Source organism: Meleagris gallopavo, chromosome 6, assembly GCF_000146605.3.
Source record: "Meleagris gallopavo isolate NT-WF06-2002-E0010 breed Aviagen turkey brand Nicholas breeding stock chromosome 6, Turkey_5.1, whole genome shotgun sequence".
NCBI classification, from domain to species: domain Eukaryota; kingdom Metazoa; phylum Chordata; class Aves; order Galliformes; family Phasianidae; genus Meleagris; species Meleagris gallopavo.
The window spans coordinates 9,430,091-9,457,259 of NC_015016.2; the positions used below are offsets into that span (position 1 = coordinate 9,430,091).

Below are 27,169 nucleotides of genomic sequence, written 5' to 3' on the forward strand. Positions count from 1 at the left end.
TATGAAACAGATTTACAGAAGCCAAAAGGATTTTAGAAGTACTTTATACACTGAGTAGTGCTCCTTCAAAAAGAGCTGCTGGGCTGCTGGAAGCTCCAAACTAGAAAATCAGAAGAGGAGAACTCATAGCAAACCCAGAGAACAGGAATTTCTGCTGGCTCTGCTGCTGCCTGGGGCTGGTGGCCGAGCACTGAGAAGTCGCTAAAGGCAAATAATGATGGATGGGCTGAAATTAAACACAGGGGCTGCTGTGCAGATAATTTTCACATAAAAGGATACGAATAATTGAAGATGATACAGAAGAAAGGCTGAGGACTCAGGGAGAAAGGGAGGGAGGGAGCACGTGCCGTACCAGAAGGGCAGGATGTGTGTGTGCTCGCACAACCACCAGCCAGCTGCTGTTAGCTGCCGGGCAGTGGAAGCTGAGCTGGTGTAAAGCTTCCACGAGAGCTGGATTTGCCCCAGAGAGATACCTAAAAATAGCCCTGAATTCTATGCAGTTGAGCTGGGTGTGCGACACGCTTTGGTGGTGCTTGGGAAAGGACTCCTGCCACAGAAAGCAATGTCTATTAATAAAGTAGAAGAGCTATTTAAAAAGATGAAAATTCCTTTTTTTTTTTTTCCTAACTATGTTGTTGATGGGAAATGTGCCTTCTGCTGGCATCTGGCTGCCCCAAGGACAGCAAGGAGCCATGCACAGCCTCTGGCCCTGCCTTGCTCGTAGGCCACAGCACAGGGGATGTGCATTCATCCCTCATAAAGGGCCTCCGAGGTGATCATTGGCCTCTCTGCAGACATTGAGTGAATGGGGCACATATCTGAGTCCCCCCAGGACTTCCCCTGACCCCACAGACACTGCCTGGCCCACCAAGGCCCAGTGTCACCGGTTCAGCACAGCTCTACCAGCACCAAGCGGCGATGCAGGCTCCTTCAACAAAATCACAGCCAAAATGCTGCCTCATTCTGCTCGTGCACAAGGGCAGCAATTTCTTTGGCTGACACAACACTTGACCGGGCTACAGTGCCTTTCTCTGAGTTTCACAAGTCTGTAAAGTCCACGAGTGCCAGAAGCCTTTTATTTCTCCTGAAGAAATGGAAGCTCAGTGGGTCAGTAACGCAATTGCTCATCAGTTCCCTGCAGCCACCAGACCCAGCGGTGCTCCAGCTCTGTGCTCCCAGCACTGTCAACTGCTGCGGGGCGGCTGGCAGAGCCCTCAGAGCCACTGGCCTCCAGCATAGCATACGGGGTCACCCTCCATACTGAATGCCACATAGAGATGCAACAAATCTATGAATCTCCTCCAGTCCATCTTCCCCTCCCTCCCATCTGCTGGAACCCCTCCTTGGGGCAGCAAAGCAGCGCCCAGAGGGCCCTGGCCTGCAGTGATCCTAAAAAATAATTTTAAGAAAGGTCTGAATTTTGAATTAGAAAATCACTTTTGGAGGTTGGGGCTCAGCTCCTCAGAGCAGGAATTTTTGTAATGTTTTTATGGTGGTTTTGAACCCCCACAGCTCATTGACTGATGAGCCCTGTGAGCTCAGGAAGGCTGGGAGACTGTCAGCAAAGGGTGGTGCTGGGGCTGAAATTCAGTGTGTGTCACAGAAGGAAAAGAAAAAGGAGGAGGAGGGGGAGGATCATTTTGTTTTGCTTCCCGTCCGGAGTCTGCAAGAAGAAGGATGGCTGGTGGTTTCATACACTGATAAACGTGCCATGAAACTTTTAACAAAGCAATTTTACAACACCATGACATTCACTGGGGAACACAGCAGTGGAGCTGGAGATGCCGATCAGAGCATCCCTGAGCATCTTTTCCATGGGTAGCTCTGTAGCCTGTGCTACAGAGTTCACTAGGGTTGACTGCACAAAGAGTGCAGAACCAGAACCAAATCGGTAACAATGGGATTTTGAGGGAGATGCTGTTTGCTCTGACATTCTTTTATAGTGCGCTTTTTATTTTTTCTTAGCACCTCTTTGTCCATTCAGTTGACTCAATTCTGTGTTCAGGATTGTTTCTGTATGAGGCCACTCACAAAGGGCAGGAGAGGTTTTACAAAGGATTTTCTTGTTGCAAACACTGCCCGGATGGAATTTCAGCCGATTTTTTGCCATTTATTGAACTCAAGCTTACTGCATGATTGCATTCTCCACCCTTACAGATCATGTGCAACCCTGAGATGCTCATGTGCTGTGGGCACTGCTCCTGCTGACCTGAATATCTGCTTGCTTTCTCCGACACTTACATCATGTCACATCTCTCTTGGGCTGACAAACTGCATCCTGACTGTGCAGCTCTCCCACAGATACGCCAGATGTGATGTGCTGGTGATATAAACGACTCCATCAGTTATAAGGAAAGTGAAATGAAAGCACTCATATCTGCATGCACACACAGCAAAATTGCCATCACTCTTTGTTGTGAGGCTCCAATCTGCTACACAGCCACTTAGCAAGGAAGTATTTTAGCTAAAAGTTTTGTTTAGAGAAATCTAATTTTGTTTGAAAATTTTCAAAATCGAGTGATCCTTAATAGTCACCTTACTATTGTTAAAAACAGCAGTTAAAAGCCACTTGTGCTAAAAGGCTGAGATAAAAAATACCTAAAGTCTTTAAATTGAAAAGAAAATATTGCCGAGTCCACGCTTCATCTGCTCTTTACTTTCTTTTACTTTAACAATTAAATGAGGGGGAAGAGAAGGAATGAAGGGAAACATTCAGATGGGTGTCCTGAGGATCTGCATCACTGCTTCTGTGGTGCCCCGTGCTGGGCCTCTTCTGCAGCATGGCCGCAGAGCATCCTGCAGGAATGGGCCCTGCATGCTGGTGTACATGGGCATCTCAGCAGGTACCTGGGCTGGGGAGAGAAGCATGAATGCAAAAGCCCATTTTCACTGACCATTTACTTCCTCGCTTGTGCCTTTTTCCTGACACAGATCTGTTTTTTAGGTTCCTGAGCCTGTTGGGTTACAATAAACTCAGTTCTACATGTTTTCTATCTTCCTAATTCCATCCATCTCCTCTCTTTGGTCTCAAAAACTCTTGGCTGAGTTCCTCACATCATAGCTCATCTGAGCCCCCAGATGGAACTTTCCTGACTGGAAATAATCTCAGTGAGCACATCAAAACGTTGGCACTTCAGATTAGGTATCTAAGTCCAAGAGGCTCTGTACTCCACTCCCCATGATAATGGTTTGATAATTAGATGGTGTGTTTGCAGTAGAAGCTTCTAATACCCAAGTATAGGCCCTTAGTAAACTTACAACCTTCTTACAGAACAGCTGCATAAGTTGCTTTTCACACTAAGCTGCAAGAAATATTTTGCTTAAAAGCAGAAATGGAGTGTTCTGGCTAATCCGAGATAAAGTATATCTGCAGGGTAGGCCGAGCACAGGACAAAACAATTGTGACATCTTAACCTCCAGCATAGGATGGAACAAACATGATAACCTTAATCTCTAGAACAAATGCAATAACCTTACAAAATATTGCCCTCCTACCTCCAGAAAAAATACAAGATATCCTTAACAACAACAGGTTGTTAATAGAACTAATATGGAAATATTCCTTAGTAGCTGTGTCAAGAAGATTGTGAGCCTGGGATGCTGAACCAGGGAGTAACTAGGAGAGATGATAATGTGCTCTGGGAGAAGGGCTATATAATGGGATGCATTTCACTGGCAAGGCACATGTTAACGTAATAATAATATAAGTTACACTGTTCTATTTTCATAACCCTACTACGTTGTTGTTGAGACTCTCTATCTGCTTTTAAGTATTACAGCACCATTTCCCAAAATGATTTTTAAAATGCGTATTCAAAACATTTGGACCCTTTAAAAATCCTAATCACCATTTAAAAAAAAAAAGAAACAAAACAACTAAAACCTTTCTTTTTTAAATAAAACTCTCTCCAAAATGGGTTCTGGAACTGCTAGCTGCCCTGCCATCCTCCTCTCACCCCCATCCTGCCCTCGCCCTCCTGCTGCTTCTATGGGTGTGTGGGACCTGTATGGGCACAGTGGATGAACCCCACTGCCCGGCCCCATGCTCCTCCCACACCGTCCTCGTGAGGGTAACCCCAGCTCAGCCCTTCGCTGCCATCACCCCTTGTGGAGACATGAGTGGGGTGAATCTACGTTTGTTCTTGTAACCTATAGAGCTTTGGATATAAGGAAAAAATCTTTCACAGTGAGGGTAGTAAGGCTCTGGAACAGGTTGTCCAGAGATGTGGTTGACGCCCTGTCCCTGCAGACTTTCAAGGCAAGGCTGGATCAGGCCCTGGGCAACCTGATGTAGCTGTGGTGGCCCTGTTCACTGCAGGGGACTTGGACAAGATGGCCCTCAGAGGTACCTTCCAACTCTAAGGGTTCTATGATTCTCCTGAGCTACCCAAAATTGGGCCATTGGAAATTGGATTCTGTACCCTCAGCTTTTCAGAAAGGCAAGCTGAGAAACAGGGACTCCGAATCTTACCCTCTGAAGCGCCATTTTGAAAGTGAGGGTAGGTCCAAACCTGTTGGAAGCTATGAACCAGAGGAGCCCCCAGATCATATTATTTTTGGAAAGGGCCAATGGAAATCAGCGGATCACAGTTCTCCATGCTTGTGTCTGGCCAGCCAAAGCTGACAGAGATGTTGAAGCCCACGTATGACAAACAGCTGCTGGGTATTTGCACTGGCTGAAAGCTCAAGCAGTGATGCAGCACCTGCTCAGTGACTGAAGTGTCTGATCCGCGCTGTGCCGGCAGCAAGACCTTGCAACAAAAGTGATGTGACAAATCTGAGGAGTTTTACAGTACTAATGCTTGTTATTGCTTCTCACAAAATGTTACCAAGCTTACAATAATCTTTACACTTTCAGCAAAAATGTGAACAGTATATTTGAATATATTAAAAAGAATTAAAAAAACATTTCACAAAAACATTTGTTGCCATATGAAAGTCTTTCAGCAATAAATGCCCACACCAGTATTTAAACATTGTTAAAAGTATAATGATTTGTACTAATAAATTATGCAACAAGAGAGGTAAACAAAATAAAATTACAGTATAGCTCTCAGTGTTCCTCCACCGAGCTCACGCAGCTCTGGGAAGCTCAGTTTTAGATGACTAATTAAGAAACTGATATTTTCAGAGCAACAAAAATAAAAGCTTTTATTTGTTCATTTGAATATAAAACAGGCGTTATCACAGATGTACAAAGCGTACTGGTGGTTTAACATACAAGAAGGTTGCTGTCCTTTGCACATAAAAATTTTTGTTTGAAACTGTGATTGGCTGAGTTACATGAATTTCTCTAACCAGTCACCACACTCTATGAAATAACGCTGCTAACATTCAACTGATAAAAGGGACAGTCTTCCCTTGGGTAAAGTGTCAAGCAGGATTAAATATATATAATAAACAAGCACCATGAGGAATCTGCTCCTGTTTGATTAGTTTTGTGTTTCAATGTTCATTGTGTACCCTCTGTTTTGTGCATGTGCATCAAGTTGATTACATGGTTTTGTCTGACTTCAAAAGCACAAGGTCACAAGACAAACATTTTATACATTCTCATGAATGGTTTATCTACAGTACAATTTCTAATACAGAACAATCCTTCTTTATTGCTCAGTCTGATGGTGCTTAAATGTTTCCTGCCTTTTGCTTGCACAACAAAACCAGAAACTCGGTTTCTCATTTCTCTATACTCAGAATTTAACAACCACAGATGACAGGTTGCAGAAGAGAGCTGTTATTAACTGCGCTTCACAACTGCATTGCAGTTCTTTTTTTTTTCCTCTACTAATGCAAAGTTGACTTTGTGAGGGTTAAAGTGATGCCTTAAATGACAGCTAAATTTGTTTTGCAGTACTGAGATCAGCGGTAGCAGGACTTCACAAGTTAGTTTGCACACTGCAATTATGTTTGTAGTCAATCGACATCTCGTCTGAAACCTTATGGCGACTTGCCATTAGGAACAGACTTTATTCTTTTTAAAGGGAGCAGAAAATGAATTTGGCAAAATAGAGGATGGGTCTTCAGAGCATGAATAGGGCTATTCACAGGACAGTGGTGTCTGAATAGATGGTTTGAAATAAAACAAGTCTGACGTGGTAAGATGCTCTGTACTGTACATGCAGACCGAAACGTCCCTACCTTTTAACGAGATTTCAAACACTCAGCATTGAGACTCAGAAGCCAAACAAAACTATTGCTAGCAGGGGTCCATCTCCTGTCCAGCATTCTGCAAAGGCAGACCAAATACGTATGCCCCTCGGATGTGATATAAACGTGGTTACATTTGCCCTGCAACAATCTTAGTCATGCATATCCGGTAATGAGAGCCAGCACACGGACGTCATTTTGGACAATGAGAAAAGCACTCTTGGACTGCAGCTGATAAATCCCACTCTCGATCACAAACAGGTCAATTCAGGTACAACCACATGAAGGAACGGGAAAGTTTTTAAAAAAGGGTTGTGGAGTGCAGGGAAGACAACAGAACTGGGAAATCAAACCTCTCCTTTATCCAAAGGTAGTAAAATGAAGGCAGCTGTGATGCATGTTTTCCTACTCTTCGCCCACTGATGGATGACCTCAGGTCAGAGACCCCGGGACTCCGCTCTTTAAACAGGCAGTTCGGTTCCTCTGACGTTTTAATTGGCTTAGGGACTAGTTAGCAGATGCACGATTCGTGTTGGCTTGGCTGTAGTGACTGTACGCTCCTCTCCGTTAGTAATAAATTAAAGACCATTGAAACAATCATTGTATGTAAATGTAAACTGGATGCCTTGGCCACCGAGCTGTGTGTCCTAGCTGAGAGGCAAACTGATAACTCTGTGCAAATAACCCCAAAACGTTTCATTATAGCAATAAAAACACCAACTAAAACAATGAAAAAATTGTGCAACAAAGTTCTGCAGCTAGACAACAGTGCTACTCCTCAACCTGCCTTTTCTAAGTCTAACAAGTGTATGCACATGCCAGCACGAATATTTATTGTTGCCTCCATGGCAAAGAAAAAAAAAATTCTTGTAGTGCATTTTTAGTTTTAAATTCATTCACTGCCTCAAAGGCAGCAATAATTCCACTTGCTGGTATCTAGAGGATTCTTTTAGACAGGGATACTCTAGCAATCCAGGATTGCTTTGTTCAAAAAATTTGTGAGTAACATTTGATTATCTACAGTGGGAGACACCATGCAAGTGACAAGTACTGCATTTTAAACTTTAAAATCTTTTTGTCATTAGTGAATTTATATTTCATATATATATATTTGATGTGATACTATCCACTCAAGATAATACAACACTTTGTTTTTATATTAGCAAACATTTCAAGAGTTTAATATTCTTGAATGTTTTTTCTCTTTTATACTTCTAAAGAGATCAAAATAAATTAAACGTTTTGTACATAATTACAGAAGAAGTAGTTAACTTATTTTATCTTTTTCGTTTAGTACAAAGATATTTGCAAGTTCGTCGCCGAAATACACCTTATTTATAAATTTCTTCCATTCTAACGCTAACAGCCAAGGCTCTTTGGCCTTTGTGCTTTCGGCATCTCTGCCAGAAAGCTGCTAGATTTCTAATGGAAAGGTGCTGCTTTGGGTATTCTCCTCGTACCACTACATAGTTTCCTAAGATGTGGGACCTAAAATGGCTTAAGTTAGCAACAGGTCTGTGTTCATCAGCTTTTTATGACACACTAAAACAAATGAAGAAAACGACTCTTTGTATTAGTCTGCAAATTGGTTTAAAAGAATCCATTTGGAGGGCAGAATGAAAAAAAAAAAATCTACTTCAGCTTACTTAATGTCAAATACAAAGCCACATTTACTCAGAAAGCAGTATCGTCCAATAAGCAAAAAAAAAAAAAAAGAGTTTTCAATGGGCTTTTCCACCAAACCGAAGGGCCTTACCCCAGAGTCCTTCTTTTCTAAAATTTAGTGGTAAAGAAAAAATTTCACATTTCATTTCCTGCCAATCGTGACTGCTTTGAAAAGTCATAATAGAAACAGTTTCATTCCGATGAGTGTCAGCATCTTATCTGCACTTTTTTTTTTTAGTGGACACCAAAAAATTTTATACATCTATAGTAAAGTCCATGGAAGCTTTAAGGTACAAGACTACATGTTGTAGGCCACATAGATGGGATCTAGCTGGTCTGCCAAAAATCCATCTCGTAGGTGCATACGTTGTTTCTCTCCACGGGAGTTGATAGGAATTACACCAATGTCCACCACCACCACCACCCCTACAATCAGGTAGTGCTCCTCCAGGACCACGTTGGTGACCAAAGGAACCAGGTCCAAAGCTTCTTGCTCCGATCCATCCAGCTCAACTACAACGACCAATAAATTTGTCCAGGTAAACACCGCACTGGAATCAAAGAAAAAGAAGTATTAGTTTTTGGTTGTTTTTTTTTTTCTTTTTTTTTTTTCCCCACCTTATTTACTGCTTGTTTTAACTGCGATGTCTCCTCCTGCGTGCTTAGGCCTAAGCACAGAACCTAAGTGACAAGAGAGAAGGTGTTTACAGGCAGGGCAGAAAACCAGCCCGATGAGCTTTCTCTTTGACATCACTGCAACATTAAGATGTGGGCTACTTGGCAGAATCTTGAGTCTTATCCTTGCCTGCTGTGTATGAGGACAGCAGGAAGTAGCACAGCTCCTTCTGAAGCCAGCAAGCTGTCGCTCATGAAGGCAGGCAGTGTGTGGGTGGAAGTTTTTATCGGGTTTTTCTGAAGAGCAGCCCAGAGGAGCAAAGGAGGTTAAAAGAGAAGACAGGGATACAAGGCCGTAAGGGAAACAGCTCCGCCTAGAAGATAAACTTTGCCTAAGAAGGGGCTTTTGCTGGGTGCTGTGCCAGCATGGGACGTGCCTTCTGCACTGGGCTGGCAGTCTGCCAGGCCGGTCACAGCTCAGTACAGAAGAGCTCAGATTCTTCTGGATCAATTGGTTTATGCAGAAACCATCTGCTTTATATCAGTCATGTTTTATTTCTGGTGGGTTTAAAGGGACAGGAGTTTTTACATCCCTTATCAACAGGTGAGATGATGAAAGAAATATCATTATCATCAATGTCTCTTCTTTACTGAAATAACTTTGTATGACCCCAGTATTTTGGCTGGTAAAACAGGTACATTCTGTTTTCTGCTACTGGGCATCTTTCCTTTGTCCTTCCACCATGGTGGCTGGGAGGGTACACAAGTCTGGTGTGTTCTTCCCTCTGTCCCTTTTCCCTTTTCTCAAATTTCTCCAAAGCACCTGAAGTCTTACAGGAGGTCAGCAGAACTGAGGATCCACAAAGAGCAGTCTCGTTCAGGCACATGTTTAAGATATCAACAGTGGTTATTTCTTGCTCTACCTTTTTCTGTAGCAAAAATAATTATAATTTACACTTTAAGTCATATAACAAATTCTGTTCTCTACCCTCCTTTATTTTAAAAAATCAGAGGATAATTTTCCAGAACTGTCTTGAGTATAAGTACCTGAAAGTAAGAATACATTATGTATCTAAGGTAAATTCAAGAGAGCTACTTATGCTAAGGTCAATCCTTGATTGAAGTCAGTCTGAAGAAGTACACTGTTCTGGTCTATTAAAATTCTGAATATCCTTGTATGCTGGAAACACATCTTACTTTGCCCAAAAGTTAGCTATGAAAATGTGTTCTAAGTTGATGCTTAGAAGAATAGATTTTGGGTTTAAAATACTTATTATTAAAAATACATATTTCACTTTCAGATCGTGCTAAAGTACAGTTTGATTGAATTTTTATGTACCTATGTGCTTATTGATCTGGAAAACTAATGGGCATTCAAAGTAAGGTTGTTTTTTGACTCAGTGCTGCTATTAAATGAATTATAATTTGTAAATATGCTTTCACACAAGCTCTAGTAAGCTACACAACCATCTGAGTTAATATTACATATGTTTTAACAAAAAAAGCTTGGGAGGTTTAATTAAAATATTAGAAAGCAGTTGAAACCATGCTCTAAGCCAACTGTTACTTGTTACTTGGGAAAGCAATTAATGGAAAGATTCAGCAGCAGGTCCCTAAAGCAGAGTTCTGGAGAAGTCGGTTTGTCTAGAGTTCAAAAGACTGATTCCAAAAAACTTCATGAAGCTATGACTCTGCTTTTAATTCCAAGTATCACTAACACTCCTAAGAAGGTATCAATTTAAAACTTATTTCATTTGTCATGATTCCAACTCAGTGGTGACCGCTGTAGATACAAAGAAATATTGTCAAATATGTTTCCATCAGCTGAGATGGATTTACACTGCTTGGTGCAGTTATACAGCACAATAGAAAAAGACTGTGTGCTTGTTATACACTGAGGCAGAGGAAATCTGAAGGCTTAGATTGTGTTATTAAAATCTCTCAAAAAAAAAGAATAATGTTACATGATCTTTAAATCAGATCTTCAATAACAGAAGCTGCACAGCAAGATCATGTGTCAGTCAAGAAGTCCGTGCTTTCTTCACTAGTGTTACACGTTACGGAAGGAGAACATTTCTTTGAAGCTGGGGCTATTTTTATTATTTGTTGACTGGGCCTGCCCAGTACCTTTTGTTTGCAATGGTATCAACGCAGTTCAGTTCTTAATGGGTCATTGTAACTGAAACAACAGTGGTCTCTAACAAAACCAAATGCTCATGTCCCAACCCAAACAAAAGCATACATACAAAGGAAGATTGGATATTATTTTATCAAGGGGTGCTCCCCAAAGACAAGAGGAGGACCTCAAGGAGAAGCTGAAAGAAAAGGTGAATGAGAAAAGTCAAGGTCAGGGCAATGACTATGAAAGAAAACTCCATACTGGCAACTTCTCTCTTCGAACATCTGTTTTCTGAAGGACCACTTCAGAAAAACATCCAGTTCACCACCAATTTCTCCTCCTTGAGGAAAAAAAAACCTAACAACTATCAGAGTTTGCCTTCGAGCAGAGGGTATTAATAGCATCACATAATGCTTTCTGAAATTTTGCTTGTGGACTAAGAATTATTTGCATGTACTTTTACCTTCTTGAAGAAATCTAACAGCCTTTCTTTGATTTTCACAGCCTACACCAACCCTTCCTGAGCTGTCCCTATACCACTCAAGATTTCCACAGTAATATAAGGGAAGGATGGAAAGGGATTTACAAAGAGCTTTCAGTGGTTTTGAAAAAAGGAATATAACTTAAGCCTTTTTTGCCACTGAAATCAGTGATGATCACTTCTGCAGTAGATATGGCTGCTGCTTTCACTGTCCCAGGAGGACACACATTTCTGACAGTAGGTACACCTGAACACACAGATTTCGAACCTGTGGCCATCTATAATAGAGTTTCCCTGAATAGTTTTCCATCCACTGTTGATAAGAATGCAACACATCTGAAAGGAGCATTTCATGACATCCCTTGTGGTTTGTACTGGTCTCTACGAGGACCCAGAATCCTCTAACTTGTCAGGGCCAGCACAGCAAGGTGACGATTATGTTGCAGGGAGACTGCTACCAGGTAAAACCCCAGATACAGTCAACTAAGCAATTAACTGCTTTCATTATAACAGATGTTTGAGAAAAAGGCGAGCAATTGTCACTGAAAAAACTAGTATGGTTGCTATGCTTCCTTACTGCTTCAGGCCACACTCCATAGCCAAGACTGGAAAGAAATATGGAGAGTCACATCCTGTGCTAGCTGACTTGCTCTAACTGTTGAGATTGTTGATTTGGTTGAAAGAAGAAGGGCTGAGATGAGGTTAGATCAAACCGAAACAACTACCTGATTCAGGCTTCTGATGCAAAAATAATGAAAAGCAATTTGGCCTCAAGTCAGCTTCATGAAATCATTACCTGCTGTGTGCATTTGATGATGTGATACATTGATTAAGACAACACCGTTATTAACTCATTGATTTACTGCTTCAATTTCCATTGTGACCTTGATTTGATCACTGCTTGATTTATTAATGACCAATTCAAAAGTAACAGTGCGTTCACTAATAACGTTTATTAGTGTGTTCATTTATTCTAAGTGTCTGCTTGCTTACTCCTTCTAATAAGAGCACTTGTAAAGCTTGAGTTCATACCAACCTTTTTTTTGGTTAGAGCAGGATACATCCACTGGCCTACCTGAGAGCTTCTCTCAAACTGAAAGCTTAATCTTTCACTCATATTTCAAAGCGCACACAAAAAAAAGAAATGTATTGAATGATCTTAACTGAAAACAATCCTTCCTGATTAAATTTGTTCATGAAAAGTTTCATCCTAAAGGCATATTTATCACTGGGTAATAAATCCTGTGACTATCCCAACAGATCGTTTCCTGGATCAATTGCAATATCCAAGCAAAACCCCAGATAATATAGATATTCCAGCTTTATATAAGAGCCATAGCATTATATAACCCTTACCATTCAGTGATGCTCTTGTGTGCTCTAATTACAGAGGTCTCAATATCGATTGGATGATATCTCATCCCTCGTAACTCCATGGCTTCATCTAATGCACCCACAACATAAAGTGCATCATGGCGTTCTGGTTGTAAGGGAAAAAAAAATTAATGACAGTTCTCCAGAGCATCAAATTACAAAAACAATCACATTAATAAACAAGGAAAATACATATAACAGAAATTATCCTTGAATTTCTGATCCCTCTAACTGATTTTCAAACTAATAAGCATTCTTCATCACTGAAATGTAGCAGAAAGCAGAAGAAAGGAATGCAGAACCACTATTCACATTTGAAGAAGAGAAAGATATAAGTCTTTACCCAAATACAGTGGGACAAGTTCCTTTTGTCCTTAAGGTGGATGTAACAAAAAAAAATTATTCTTTTCTTCAAGGCAAAATTCTAAGCAGACAACAGACTCCCTGTTTTTCTCCCTTTGTTTTCAAAGATTTGACAGTAATAGTATAGAATATGGTTGTTCCAGCGGCCTTGAGAAGGTCAGTACTGATGCTTTATGTTGTACTACAGAAGTTTTCATCAATTAGAAGCATGTGCAGCATGTTAGATAGCAAATATCTCATTAAGACAAAAGACAAGTTCTGAGGAGTAATCCTCTTGTAATATGAATTTTTATTGACTAAAGAAATAAATGAGGCTGAAATGAGGCTCTTTAAAAGATATCAGGCTGATGATAAATGCTTGCACATCATCCTTAAAGGAAATTATGTTTGCTAATAGACTTAAAAGCAGATAACTGGTTCTTTTTGTATTAACTCAGAGAGTTGCATGCTGGTAATCACAAATCATAGAATCATAGAATGGCTTGGGTTGAAAGGGATTTTAAAGATCATCCAGTCCCATCATGGGTCTGTTGCCACCCATAAGATCAGGCTGCCCAGGGTCCCATCCAGACCGGTCTTGAATTACCTCCAAGGATGAAGCATTCACAATTCCTCTGGGCAACCTGTTCTACTGCCTCACTGCTGAGCAAAGAATTTCTTCCTAATATCTAACCTAAATTTTCCCTTTTTTAGTTTAAAGCCATTCTCCGTTCTCCTGTCATTATCAAACTGTGTAATCTTGCTCTTTGTTTTATTTTTGGATTGTCTTAACATGTTTGTTTTTTTTTTTTGCAGTTCCAGTAGCTTCACTGACAGAACCAGCCAGATAATACAGGCCAGGAGACACAGCCAACATAATCTAAATTATATGCACAGACTAATGGCAGATAAGGAGAAACCTCTTACCTCCATTTGCATCTGTAAGCTCTGTTCTTCGCAGGAACCCCAGATAGCCAGTCCGAGCCCAAATAGTTTGTGTGTCTCCAAAGCTGAGTCTTGAATTAAAATGATCTGATTGCAAAGATTCATCTCCATATATGGTAAAGTACCCACTGGCATTGTGAGTGCTGTGAACCCATATCTAAGTTAAAAGCAATTATACTGGTATTAATTAATGCAGCTTTCCAGAATTAAGCATTATTGAAAATATTGCAAATATTTTCAGTCATAGCTAGATAATACATATAACACGAAATAATGCCTTTTAACACTGTTCCTGACCCACTTGTATGCACAGTCAAGACCCAAATCTGACCACATTGAAGTCAAAGCGCAGAGTTAAGCTGTGCTAGTCCATGGGAATGCAGGAGTCATGTTGTGGGGACTCTCTCCCTGCAGCTTTTCAGCCCCAGGTCAGCCTCAGACCTGCACAGACCCCTGCAATTTTCATTGCTCTGAGCTCTGCTTGGGTTATGGCTATTCTCAGATGCTGTTGTAGACATACTGCTCTTCCATAATCCCCCTGAGCCTGGTTCAGTGTATTTGATCCAGCTGGACATTGTCAGTGAACACAAAACAGACAGATACATCCCACAGCACCAGTGTAGTGGGAAAGGTTACAACATTTGAAATGGAGTTTGCACTATTTTAAAGGAAGAGGCCAGGGACCTTCATATGTGGAGAAGGATTCATTTCAGCTAACTCAAGACATCATGGAAATATTCACAATTTCATAGTGATGAAATCTTAAAAATGAATCTCACGAATCAGATTGCAATCTTAATTATGACTATGCAAATCCCTCGTTTTGTTAATTAGATCTTTTAATTGCTCTTTGAAAATAACATTTTAAGTTTTTTCTCTCTCTAGAACCTTAAAAATAAATTGGAAAGACACATAGCCTTGCTCAACTCAGCTAATGAGAGTACTTCAGTGCACTGAAGCACAATGACTATAAAGAGGATAACACTGAAACCCCTCTAGCTGAAATTAGACTAATCAATACACTTTTTTTTTTTCATTAAAGTTTTCATTGGAATTACTCAAGCATCAAGTAGAAAGTGTAGTCAGAGAAAGCAGATTGTTTTCAAATTATTTAATAGACTTGAGCTATTATTAGCATTTATCAAGTACACCAATAACATTTTTAATAAAGATACAAATATCACACTACACACTTCATACACAATCAAGGTCTGCATCACTTAAGTTTTTTTAACCTAGCATTTAATAAGATGCATGATAGAAAACCACTGTCAAATATTTTGATAACTTTATCCCTGAGATTCAGTTCCAAGTATGCAAAGGTGAAGTTTTCATGACTCACCTCACCAAGATGAGAATCTCCTAAGGGTCCCTTAGTTTCTGGATTAGCAATAATGATACGTACTCCAGGCAGGATCTATTGAAAGAACACATGAAGCAATGAGAAAGTAGGTACTTACACAATCATAAGCTGAATATTCTTCCCCCAAAATACCTTCACAATAAATCTTATCCTTAAAAGCTGAAGTAGACATACTGAATAAAAAATTGAAATAGTCAATTGATGTAATAAATCTAGATATCTGGGAAATGCTAAAAAAAAAACCTCTTATCTTTGTGAAAGCTGCTCCATCACTAAAAACTTGCCAAAAGTCAAATATTGATCTACAAAATGAGTAGCAAAAAAAAAAAAAAAAATGCTCCCCAAATCCTACCAAACAGCCCCAAGTCTCTTTGGCAGCACATACCAGAATGGAAAAAACCCACCCTATTCACATGAAAGCTTTGTCTGAAGCAAAGAGGAAGCCCTATAGGCAGCACATAGTCTCTTAAGAACGAGACCCTTGATAGTGACTCCATGTAACAGGCATTCAAACACTGCAGAGGTGGACAGATGCTAAAACCTAAAATAGCACAGGGAGCATCCTCTGAAACGAACGTTTGCAAAGATATAATTAGACTGCTTTAGACGAGCACAGAGTGCCAGAGGCAGTCTGTGAGCAGGGGCTGCCTCAGTGGCTGAGCGTAGCAGCTCCGTCCCCTCTGTCTCGCATAGGCAGGGCACACTTGGCAGCACACCTTAGTCACTGGTATGTAGCCAGGCTGTGTGTCCTACACAGAGCTGAGCATGGCACCAGTGTCTGCATGTGCTGCTGCTGGGCCCCCTGGCCTGCCCCCACTGGGGTGCTGCACCCCTCTAGCGATTGACAGAGGCCTACAAGTAAAACGTCAACACTGAGACTTCGCTAAAGGCACACGTGTGGCACATCTGTAGGATGAGATGCAGCTTCTGAGTAATGAATCAGGCCCTGCCGCTGGACTCCAGCAGCAAAGAAAGGCCTGTGGCCTGCACAGCTGATAAAGTCTTATGGAGCGCTGCATTCGCTTGAAAAAATGAACACATATGGAAATGCACTGAAAACATTTACTATAAAGGAGATGTTTAAATCTTCTCTCAGTACTTACTTTTCCTGACTCCATGAGGGGCAGACTATGCGGAGATCCTCTTTCTACTAAACGAACTCTGTAAAATACATGTGAAAATAATACATAGTAGATGGTTGCGTTTATTTGCTTTCCATTGACATTTATTTCTAAAGGGAATGGCTGATGGTCACAGAGATTAATGCTATTTTTGGAACAGATGAAGCTTATATCCTCTAAAACATCCTGAGGCCCAACATTTAATTTTTGGCAAAACTTACAGCTTGGAAAGTAATGAAAAAAAGATGGCTACAAACATTTTCTTAAACACTACATTCTTCAAATGTAATTGGTGCCTTTTATTTATTTTGATAGACTTTTGTAAATGGAATACCAAGCACAAAATTATTTCCAACAAAAGGGATCTAAAGCATTGATTTTCCACAAGAACATCATAAATGTCAGGGCACAGAAACAAAAGCATGTGAGCTGAGTGAGCAACCACATTCCATGAGTGGGTTATGGTTGAAATCAAAATCATCCCTCAAGAGCCCATAACCACAGCTCGGACTGAAATCTGCCTTAGTAATCTTTTGATTATTTTCGATGGACAATGTTTGATAAACATTTTAGTAACAACAACAACAAAAAAACATTAAATGAAAAATGCTATTACTGTTGAGGTCAGACCCTTACTGACTGTGACACTCCGGTCTGCTCTCTTCCTTTCTTAGATAACTCATTTTCCCACTGAAGGAACAGCTATGGCAGCTCTCCTGGAGAAGCATGATGGTCTGGAAGAAGACTGCTCATCTAACATTAGAAAGAGACTGTGAAGTCCTAAAATGGTTGATCAGCTTAGCCAGGAGACGGGGAAGAGATTTCTGGTAACAAATGGGCATTTCTGTATCCCAAGTGAGATACCTTAAAAGTCATAGCAGAACCACGAAAAACTTCCCACTCTTCCAAATTTTCATAACCCACAAAGCTGATCTAAATCTGTTCTTCCACCAAGCAAGCAGTTCTTACCCTTCTCCTTCCAATAAATGCCCCATTATAAAGAAAAAATCCCTGAGATATATAAAAAAATAATCTCATAAAAGAAATGTTGATACAAGAGAAGGCACTGAAAGGCATAACGAGGTGTGTGGAGAACTGGATCCAGTTAAATTGATCACAAAACTGCTGTCAGTTAAGAGCTGTCGTGAGAGATCTTTTCTGGGCTGTTCTGACACCTTTTCATATGTGAAGCACCACAGAGCTCAGTCTGGGGAGGGAGGGATGAGACACAGAGAGACCTCTGCTAAAGGTCCCTTGGGGAAGAACAAAGCTTTGGCAATTTCAAGCCCCTATACATTAAAGAAGATGGAAAAAGATTTTCCCTTCTTTTTCTACTATTTCTTTGCTCTAGAAGTTATCCATAAAAGCTGGGACTGTCAAGGTCAAGGCAGAAACAGTGAATAGAGATTCATCTGCAGTGCTGGGGAGTCTCTCAGCCTTGATGGATGGGGCAGGACTGAGCCCTGAGGCACAGCACAGCAGTGTGAACAGCTTCTCACACTAACAGCAAGAAATACATCCCAAGTTCCCAGCAATTTCAGAGCTCTTTTCCAATTTTACTTTATTGCCCTCTTACACCTATGGAGTGTTACAGGCATGCACGTGCACATGTACTCATGTTGCCTGTGACACCTGAAAAGCAGCAGGGCCCCCACCAGCACCACAACAAAAGCACGGAAGCTGCAGTATCCAGCTGTCCCACCAGAGATATAGATGTGGGGCAGCAGAACCTCAGGAGCTTCACTGTAAGGTGTACATGTATGACTAAAGTCATGCTGCCCCATAACAGTCATGTCTCCATATGCCCCTCCTGAACTGCTCCAACAAGTCAAAACAGACGTATTTAGGAGTATGCAGCAAATGGTTTAAAAATAACTCTGTGCACATCGAGAAAAAAAAACAAATGTTGCAAGAAGCAGTTGTTAATTAATGCCTCTATCTCTGCCTTCTTATATATAACTCTGTTCTGTAAAATCTGTATAAGTTTAGAAATAGAAAATGCCTTTAAGTAAGCTCTTAGCTGACATCTCTGATTTTCGATGCACGCTTGCAGACAGGTAACTGCTCTCAGGAGAACTGGTCATCATCTCACACCCATGGGATCTCCTCTAGCAGTGACTTGTTCAATTATTTACATTTGTCAAGTAGGTTTGATTTTTAAAAATAGACTATTTAAAAAAAACTCCAGCCATGTATAGAGGTGAGAAAGATGGTGTGACAAAAGGCAGCAAATACCTTATTTGAGTTTGAGATTGGTATAAAAATAATTCAATTTTAATACAAAATCACTCTGGGGCAGGAAAAGTATATGCCAGAACTGTTCAATTCTGTGAAGATTCCACTGCTCTTCGCTCCCTTTCTGCTTTAAAACATGCCTCAGCAATGCTGCTGAATGCCTAGTGGGAACTGCACATAGTAAAGCTCAGAAATCATATAAAATAAAGCTATATATTAAATAGTCACTGAAGTGACTACTGGAAATGAATTAACATCCATAATTCTGACCAGCTCCTTCTCCCGTCCTTTCAGCAGCTGTGCCTCCCGCCCTGCTGTTAGTACTAGCACATTCTTCTAGCTCCCTTCTCCGTTTATTTCCTTTAATCTCCTCTGAATTTTAGCACATGAAGATCCAGAAGGCGCAATTTCTCAGTTTCCCATTCTGTTAAAACTCCCCCACAACGTGCTTTCCTCCTCACATCCCTACAGAAATATCACAGCAATGCACTAAACATAGCAACTCTACATTTAGGGGAGGCTTTCTGCTCAGACCCTGTTAGCGCTCAGAAACTAAGATTCCTTGTTAAAACCTTTTGGCTAAGCTCACAACACATGTGAGAGCATGCCATTAAACCTCTAACATCTCTGAAATAATAAGATATTTTGCCACAGAGAGATTAAAAAAAAAAAATAGAAGTGCAACATTAGATTCTGATGTTACCATCTCCTATGTGCATACTTAATTTTAAGTGCATAATAGTCTTACTAACTCTACAGGGACTAGTACTGCGAATAAATTATGGACATTATGCAATAACTTTTAAATGAGTTTTACTCTGTCTCATCATAAAATAATTCAATTGTTCCCACTGCTCCCCCAGGAGATTTCCATTTTTTCGCTGACAGGCAGCAGACATGGCTGAGACCTCGTGCACCTTCCATTCCTTACAGCCCCAGGAGTGGGCTGGCAACAGCGGGCAGAGCCCAGGGAGCATCACACCTGTGATAAATGCTGAGAAATTCCACCCCTGAGTCACACTGCTGATGCTGGCCAGGGGACTCATAGCTCCTTCTGACTGTGTTTCTCTAAGTAGGAATTTCACAAATAATCACAACTGCTGCCAGGCATCAGAGCTGCAGGAAGGGCAAGTCACGTTTCTATGCAGCACTCCACTATTCCTTCGTTGGGGGGCAAAAAAGGTCTCTTACAGAGTGAGCATAGAGCCCTCCTGCTGCCTTCTGTTGCCTTCAAGTCATGCTGGGAAGGGCAGAGGAGAGTATGGCAGCAGTGCCAGGCTGGGCAAAGAGCCTGGAAATCAAGTGGGTGGGATCAAAGTGTTGCCCTTGGGTGTGAAAGCTATATTTGCACTTTCTGGTGGTTTGCAGCCAAACTGAGAGGGAAAACAGAAATGAGTGACCAAATGCAGGAAAACATGGAGCTTCTCTCCCACCAAAACATCTCACTGGGGAGGAGAAGCAGAAGATGCTTAAGAATCTTTGTACTGTTACAAAGCTATTAGCAATGATAATGTGCAAGGAACCTGCAGTATTTATACAGCAGGGCATGGGAGAATATGATTTTTAACATTTTCTTCTTTGGCTCCAAAGAATCAGTCTTTTTTTCTTAAGAAAAGATTTTGAACTGGTGCTCTGCAGTTGAGAAAGCTGCTTACATTTCAAAGCCTGCCTAATGGGATTTAATTGAAAATGTAGTCAAAACAACAGTAAGGGCTTAAGTTATTTTTCTCATTACTATTTAATACATTGGATGGATGAATTTTATCTCCTTCAAATCAAACTGTTATGACAGAAAAGCAGGACTGAAGTCTGATTTCAGAATGAAAGCTGGCAATCTACAGCCAACTGGCATTGTACTGAGTAGTGAAGGGGATAGTGAAATACAGGAACAATGCCTTTCTGCCCAACTGTTCACATGAAGTTGCAGATTATGTTGACGTTCCTTCTTCTGTCTGGTGACAAAAACTCCAAATATATTCCACAGTTAGCTGGTATTCTCACAAATCACAAATCAAGGAGTTTGTCAGCAGAGCAATTAAGTATGGTTTGGGGAATTTGAAGGGCTTGGAATGTGCAAGTTGGTAGTAACCAATGTTATCATGCCAAAATTGGGAAAACCTTTAAACACAGCTGTGTTGTTGCACTGGGAAAGACTTCAGGCTCTGTGATTCTAATAGAGATGGAAAGAAGCTATTAGGTCATTCCAGTCCCGCTCCTTGCCAAAAAAGGCTACTCCCCACAGTGCACTTTGAGTGCTTCGTCTACTCCTGTTACAGCATTTCAAATGATGGGGCTTCTTCTACTTCCCTTTAGAACTAATTTCTCAACGGAATGTATTTTATGGTCTTTCTACTGTCCTGTTTGGCAGGAATTTTTCTTAGCTTCCTCTTATTATTTCTAAGTAGCTCCCCGCGTAAAACTAAAAAAAATGTTTTCTCTTTCCTTGCTAAACATATTTCAGGTAAAGACTTTGGCTCTACCCTAACACATGGCAAAATCCCACACCTTGAACTTTTATCTTTCCTTTACAGCTATTCCCACAAGCTGAGCCTCATACCTTTCCCACACCCCTGTGCCAGTGCGCCAAGCATCCTCTGCTGTCAGACAGGTTGTGCACCAAAGCATCTTCCAACATCGAGCTCTCATTCCCTGTCTGCCCTACCAACCCTTTCTTATCATTCTTCCTCCTATTTGGAACTTTGCAGTCACACCAGCATGGAAGTCCACCTTTCTCATTTCTTAATTACTTATTCTGTTAGGATGGTACGTTTTTCAGCAGCTGATTTTTATCATTTGAAAAACTTCAGCAACAAAAGCTAAAGGAAATAAGATACAGTATGATTTAAGTACAGCCTACCACATACTGAAAATACACTGAAAATACAAAAACATCAGTATATATCCCCTAAGTCCTCCCCTTAGCCAAAACCTTTCTGTGGCAAGATGATGGGAAACCTTGGTTTCATTTCAGACTTATAATTTCTTGCTGATCATCATCTTACATTACAAGTTGAGCTTGTGGGGAAAAAGTGGATATTTTCTTATCATGTAAGAAACATGTTTTGAAAATTGTTGTGTATTAAGCTGGAACAAAGAGGTGAAAAATGAACATGTAGACAGAAAAAAAACGCTGCAGGTCAAAGAGATTCTATCTAATTCTTTTTTTTTTAACTGTAACTTCATTAACTCTCCAAACTAAAAATGTTTTAAACACCACCAAGAGCAAAAATTCAAAAGTTAAATGAGGGCATTTTGACCATTTAATCTTGTTTCTTAAGCTGTAAAGATCTGTCAAAATCGATTCTTTCAACTTCAACAAAATCATCTTTTCTGGTGGAAAAAAACCCATATTTATTTCACTGGAAATGTTAACCAAAATCTAATTTAAAGGCATTTAATGTCTGAAGCACGTAACTCTGTGTAGCTATATTCTGTGACTTCGCAGTTATGACTGAAACAGCCAGGAACTCTCTAATGCCATCAGTCACTGCCATCAGCAACATTTCTCAGACATATACCACTACTAAAAAAACCCTTTGAAGCTCAAAACTTTCAAGATTCTCTTTACTCAAACAATAAAATGGCTGCACACAAACTACTCTGGAACTTACAAGCCAATGAACTCATTGTACTCTAAAATGGAAATAGGATCAACAAGATCATTTGATGCTTTCCTGCTCAAGTTACTGTAGGGAATCTGTTTTTAGTGGGGGAGCTGAAGTTGATGATCCCCAGAGGTTCCTTCCAGCCCCTACGATTCTATGATTCTATGATAAGCTTCAAGATGAAGTTTCCAGTTGAAACTGCCAGAAAATGGCATAGCTGAGCACTTCAGCTGAAGGGAAAATCTAGATCATGAAGAAGACTTTCTGTACACCATCCTGGTTTCTCCAAAACAGTTTTCTTCTCATCGTATGACAAATTTAGATAACGGATAAAGACAACTGAGACTGAAAAAGGGAATTTTTGGATTGAAACAAACTTTAGCCAACAAAATGAACAACCATGACATCTACTGTATGTCTAAGACATATTTTAATCCTGCTAATTCCATTACCAATAAGTTCAGTTGAAGAATTAGCACTAAATCACTTCCTTTACTGCAAAGACTTGCTTCACTATAAATCTAAGTTATATTTCATGTCCCAAATTTCCTGAGGTCAAAGGCAAACAGCTTCCTATCCTGCAGATGGCTGGATAAAGGAGCAGAAGAAGTTACACATGGTTTAAGACAATGCAGAAAGTTGCAAAGGAATGAAAATAAAGCAGGAATTCAGGTTCAGGAAATGGATATTCAAAGTTTCAGAGAATTAAAAAAGTAATTTTATCATAAATAGCTATGGGCAAATGTAAAAATAAATCCCATTTTTATTTCTGTTTTCCTCTTTAAAGTACTGCACAATGTTCAGCTTTCATTATATGTGCATCAACATTCACCACACTCAATTTGTTCAACTGTGTAAAGTCTAATACATGACTACTTCAAGTGGCCTGGGACTCCAGAGAACTCAGTCTGCCCCCTGGCCCTATCTTACACCTGCCATGTCCCATCAGAAACAGCATCTCATTTCTCTGAGCTTCAGGTTCATATCTGCAAAAACAGGCGTAGTGTTGCTTTCAGCCTTCAGCTTTCTATTTAGATTACAAACCTCCCAGGACACGCTGTTTATTGCTAATTGTTTTTACAGCACTTTTCATAACCACTGTTCTGAGCTGATGACTCTGTTTAATATAACAGGCTTTTTCTATTTCATGATCCCTTATCTTCCGTGTTCTAATTGAAAAAAAGAGACTCCACACCTAGGGAAAACTTTCATTATAATGAATTTAAAACCCTGAAATAATATTTCAGGAACAGAATTACCCAATTTGTTATTAACAAATGATGGAATTTTAGCTTCTCGGATGCAATATTCATGTTCTACATTCACAAAGTGTTTTGAAAAGTGGAAGTTCTGAAATCAAGTCCTCCTTTGTAAGCCTCCTTATAGTGCTACAAGCTTCCAAATCCACATCACCAGCTGATGCATGGAGCAGGTACCCTGCATTATTGGAGAGGAACTTATTGGAGGAGTTCCCTCTCCTTACCAACCACCAGAGTCATTTCCCATGCACAGAGAAGTTCAACATACAAACATTGATTCAGTGGAATTAAAACTACAGACAGACTGAAAGGATAAAGGCTTTGCTGAAAGCTCAGTAGTGCTGCAGAGTCCTAGATGCTTCAAGTCATCGTTAAGGGACCAACCTTGTCACTGGAGACTTATGGGGAACCATGGCTGAGCTTCAAACAGCTCTTCATGTAAATAAGCTCATCTTCAAACAGATGCATATAGTATATAGAAACTCCATGATAATATGCAAGGCTTGAAACAGTATATTAAGAACCATTGAATACAACTTCTTGAAAGAATATTGCACCTCTTAGTTAGGGAGGGATCCTTATATAAATATAGGATGTTTTTACAGTTTTTCTGAGTTCTTCTTCCCACACTCAAATTACTCAGAATTCACACAGCTACAGTCTGCTGACAACCTGAGCCCAGTGAGGGCCTGTAGCTGGCAGACTGCAGTGGGTCACAGAGGTGGGAGCCCATTTCCCACGGGTAGCCCCCAGCACATCACCCACTGCTGAATTATTAATGGCAAGTAACTGTCAGTAAGTGGGAGAGCAAAGGCTCCATCCTCCTGTGAAGGATGGCAAGGAAAGAGGACAAAGAAAACACAGATGGAAAGCACTTAAGGAGATATATCTCTTATATACATCTCTTAGGGCACATGGCAGTGAGGTCTGCAGAAGTTACAATGGCTTGCTCCAAATTTCATAAGTGTTCATTACATATTTTTCACACATCTTTCCTCAACTACTGAAGGAGTCTCTACTCCTTGGTTAGTGCTCCATTAGTATTCATAAAAAATGAGGAAAATAAAGCAAAATATACTCCTGAATATACTGTCTTTAAAAATCAAACATGTAACATGTTATCTTTAAAGGAAATGGAAGAATGAAAATTCCTTTTTCTCTTCATTATGCAGACATTCCTGTAACTGTACGGTTAGATTCATGGCAATTGTATGGTCAGACTGGTGGCAGAGAGAAAGACAAAATGAAAATAGAAGAATTTTAAAAAAATCTTCCACAGAATGGTGACCTGCCACCTTGCTGTACCAATTCCCAGCTCTGTAAGGAACAAGGATACCAACAGAAGCTCAGTATGCTGAAATTGGGAATTCCCTTTTTTTTCTTTAATCAACATCAGATTTCTTCAGGAATAAAAATGTTGGTGTGTTTTAATAAGCTGGAATGTTATTTGGAAACTAACAAATGGTTTGCAAAAACAAAATTTGAACCATTTTCCATCTAGTTCTATTATTAATGTTGGAGAATGACATGCAAATGGCACTTGCAAACAATTAAGTAAATGTACAACTGCATTACAACAATCCTGGAAAGTTAAGGCTTCTGTCTTCCCTTTGTCTTGGTACAGGTGATAGTATTTCTTTACTCTTCCAGGGAAGTATAACTGGAATTTCTCAATTTATAGTTAAGGTATAAACCACATCCTCTTTCAAAAGCCACCATTTGATCCAGCTCTTATTGTCCTATTCCACTAAAATCAACATTATGTTCCCTTGATGAAGCCTTTCTCAAAGAAAAACAGACTTGTTTCAAGGGAGGAAATACCTCCAGGACTAGTAATCCATCCTTACAGAGAAAAGAAATTGCTTTGTAAGAGTCCCATTCCCCTCATAACTCAGCAAGTCCATCTGATTAGGACAAGAGGGGGTGAGTTTCCATCTGAAAGTTATGGGATGTTTGTCCCTTTCTCCTGCCCTACATCAAAATTTGGTTTATGCCTGGAAACATACGACATCTTTAAAAGCCCTTAAAATTGGTATATTTACAATTTTTGTTACAACCCTGGATCTTCTTGTATAAACAGTGCAACCCTTTAGATGATGTCTAAACAGTTTGCTCCCCTTCAGCAGTTCAGGTCATCAGCTGTTTTCCAAATCACAGCAGATGCTGACCACGGCTCTTGGCTCATCCCCTCTGCAGGCAGCAATTGTTCCCCCAGGACAGGCACATCAGGACTTCACCTCCAAGTCAGAAGTAGGAAGTTTTGATATTAAACTCGTCGTCCAGGACAAACTTTTCTTTTTGCAAGATTTGTTTGTCATAGGTCAGAACTACTGCCAATGGGATGTGGGGGACAGAAAGAAAATATAATGTCACTAAAAGGCTAATGCTGGATTTTTGCCTAAGGGAACATGAAGAACAAGGAAGGTTTTATTTTTACCAGTAATGTAACAGCTTAAACTCATTGAGGAGATTCTACAAGATGACAGTGTGCAAAACACTCCTAAGTCCATACATTTCTACAAAGAATCCTCAAAACCAAACTGCATCACAACTTAGCCTAATTAAAACTTGGCCTAATTAAAACCTAGAGGGTGTCAGTCTTGATTTTAAGGACCTCAACCCTTTCTCCTCTTAGAGCAGAGTTAACTTCTCTGTTGACTTTATAGGGGTGAAAAGCTTTTCATTCTTCCAAGAAAACCTGTCCCTAACAGAAAAACAACCAAACAGCAATGGACAATCTAAAAAAAAAAGCATAAATAATGTGTGAAACTTGAAGTAAAGTGACCTGTACCAGATGATCCTCAGAGCTCAGGATGACTACAGCAGCACTGCTGGAGATGGCACCTGACACAGTGCAATTTGTAGGAGAGCTTGCTGCTTAAACGCACTGCTGCTATTTTGAGGCTGGTGATTTGTTTCAGGTCAGTGTTTGGAAACAGCTCCCCAGGCGGTACCCAGCACTTCCAAACTCAACAAACTCCACACACTGCACCTACTAAATCTCACTGTAAAGCAAAAAGTGACCATGTGTCCAAGGGGACAATAATATATTCATATTACCCCTTCAGAATCCCACACAGAGTGAATTATTGAAAAATGGCATTTTCTGTAGCCTACAAATGGATTCTGTGCACTGTAACCTACTACAAGGGGGGGAAAAGCAATACTCCCCAGAGCACAAGGGAGCAGTTATCAAAGTTTCTTTTTAGAAACCACTGTTAAATTGCTTTCAAGTATGGTTAATCAATTAATGCTTCACAAAAGGTAACTATTTTATTGTCACTTGTCATTAGCATGACTCTGACAAGTATCCCCCCAGTTTATTTTCTCCACTACGTGTCCATAAAATGTTATCCTTCATGCTGTGACTGTGCTGCAGCACACTGCTGTGACTGTAGTTTAGATAATAATTTAGCTAAGTAGTTCTTTTGTCTGGTAACCTTGCAATAAGAGTATTTTTCAAGGGAGATGGAAAAGAAGTGTTCAAAAACCAGAAAAAACTCCTATGGTTTTGTTGCTTGGTATTACTAAAAAAAAATGTACACACAACATGAAAGTTTCAATAAAATACAGCGCAGAATGATAAACTATTGACAGCTAGGATAAAAGGCTATTTTTCTTTTCCTGCATGAAGTCTGAACTCCTGGAATATATTAAAATGAAGGTAAAGCCTTCGCTGATTCTTTTTGACAGAGTCTGCACTTAAGATTGGGCTCAGTATATAAACAATCTATAATAATAAAACCTAAGTAACTTTTCACATCTCTCTGAAACTCTATCACTGTTCTCTTCTCTTCTTGGCAAATGGAACTCCAATCTTCCATTCTCATTCTCATTCCTTTTACCACTGTCAAGGGAACAATATTTCCCAGTGTGGCTAATAAAGTTCAGAGCTCTC

General features: G+C 40.2%; 1 protein-coding gene across 2 annotated transcripts in view; it reads right to left on the bottom strand.

The window, feature by feature from the left end:
- Positions 1–5,124: 5,124 nt before the first annotated feature.
- DIP2C (disco interacting protein 2 homolog C) overlaps positions 5,125–27,169 on the bottom strand; it is a 142,740-nt gene continuing 120,695 nt past the window's right edge. For both annotated transcript variants that reach the window (XM_010712402.3, XM_010712401.3), the window contains 5 exons: positions 16,155–16,212; positions 15,031–15,105; positions 13,671–13,845; positions 12,384–12,507; positions 5,125–8,363 (listed from right to left, as the gene is read on the bottom strand). In XM_010712402.3, the coding sequence (XP_010710704.1) occupies positions 8,111–8,363; positions 12,384–12,507; positions 13,671–13,845; positions 15,031–15,105; positions 16,155–16,212 (685 nt within the window). In that variant the 3' untranslated portion in view covers positions 5,125–8,110. The remainder of the gene's footprint in view (positions 8,364–12,383; positions 12,508–13,670; positions 13,846–15,030; positions 15,106–16,154; positions 16,213–27,169) is intronic.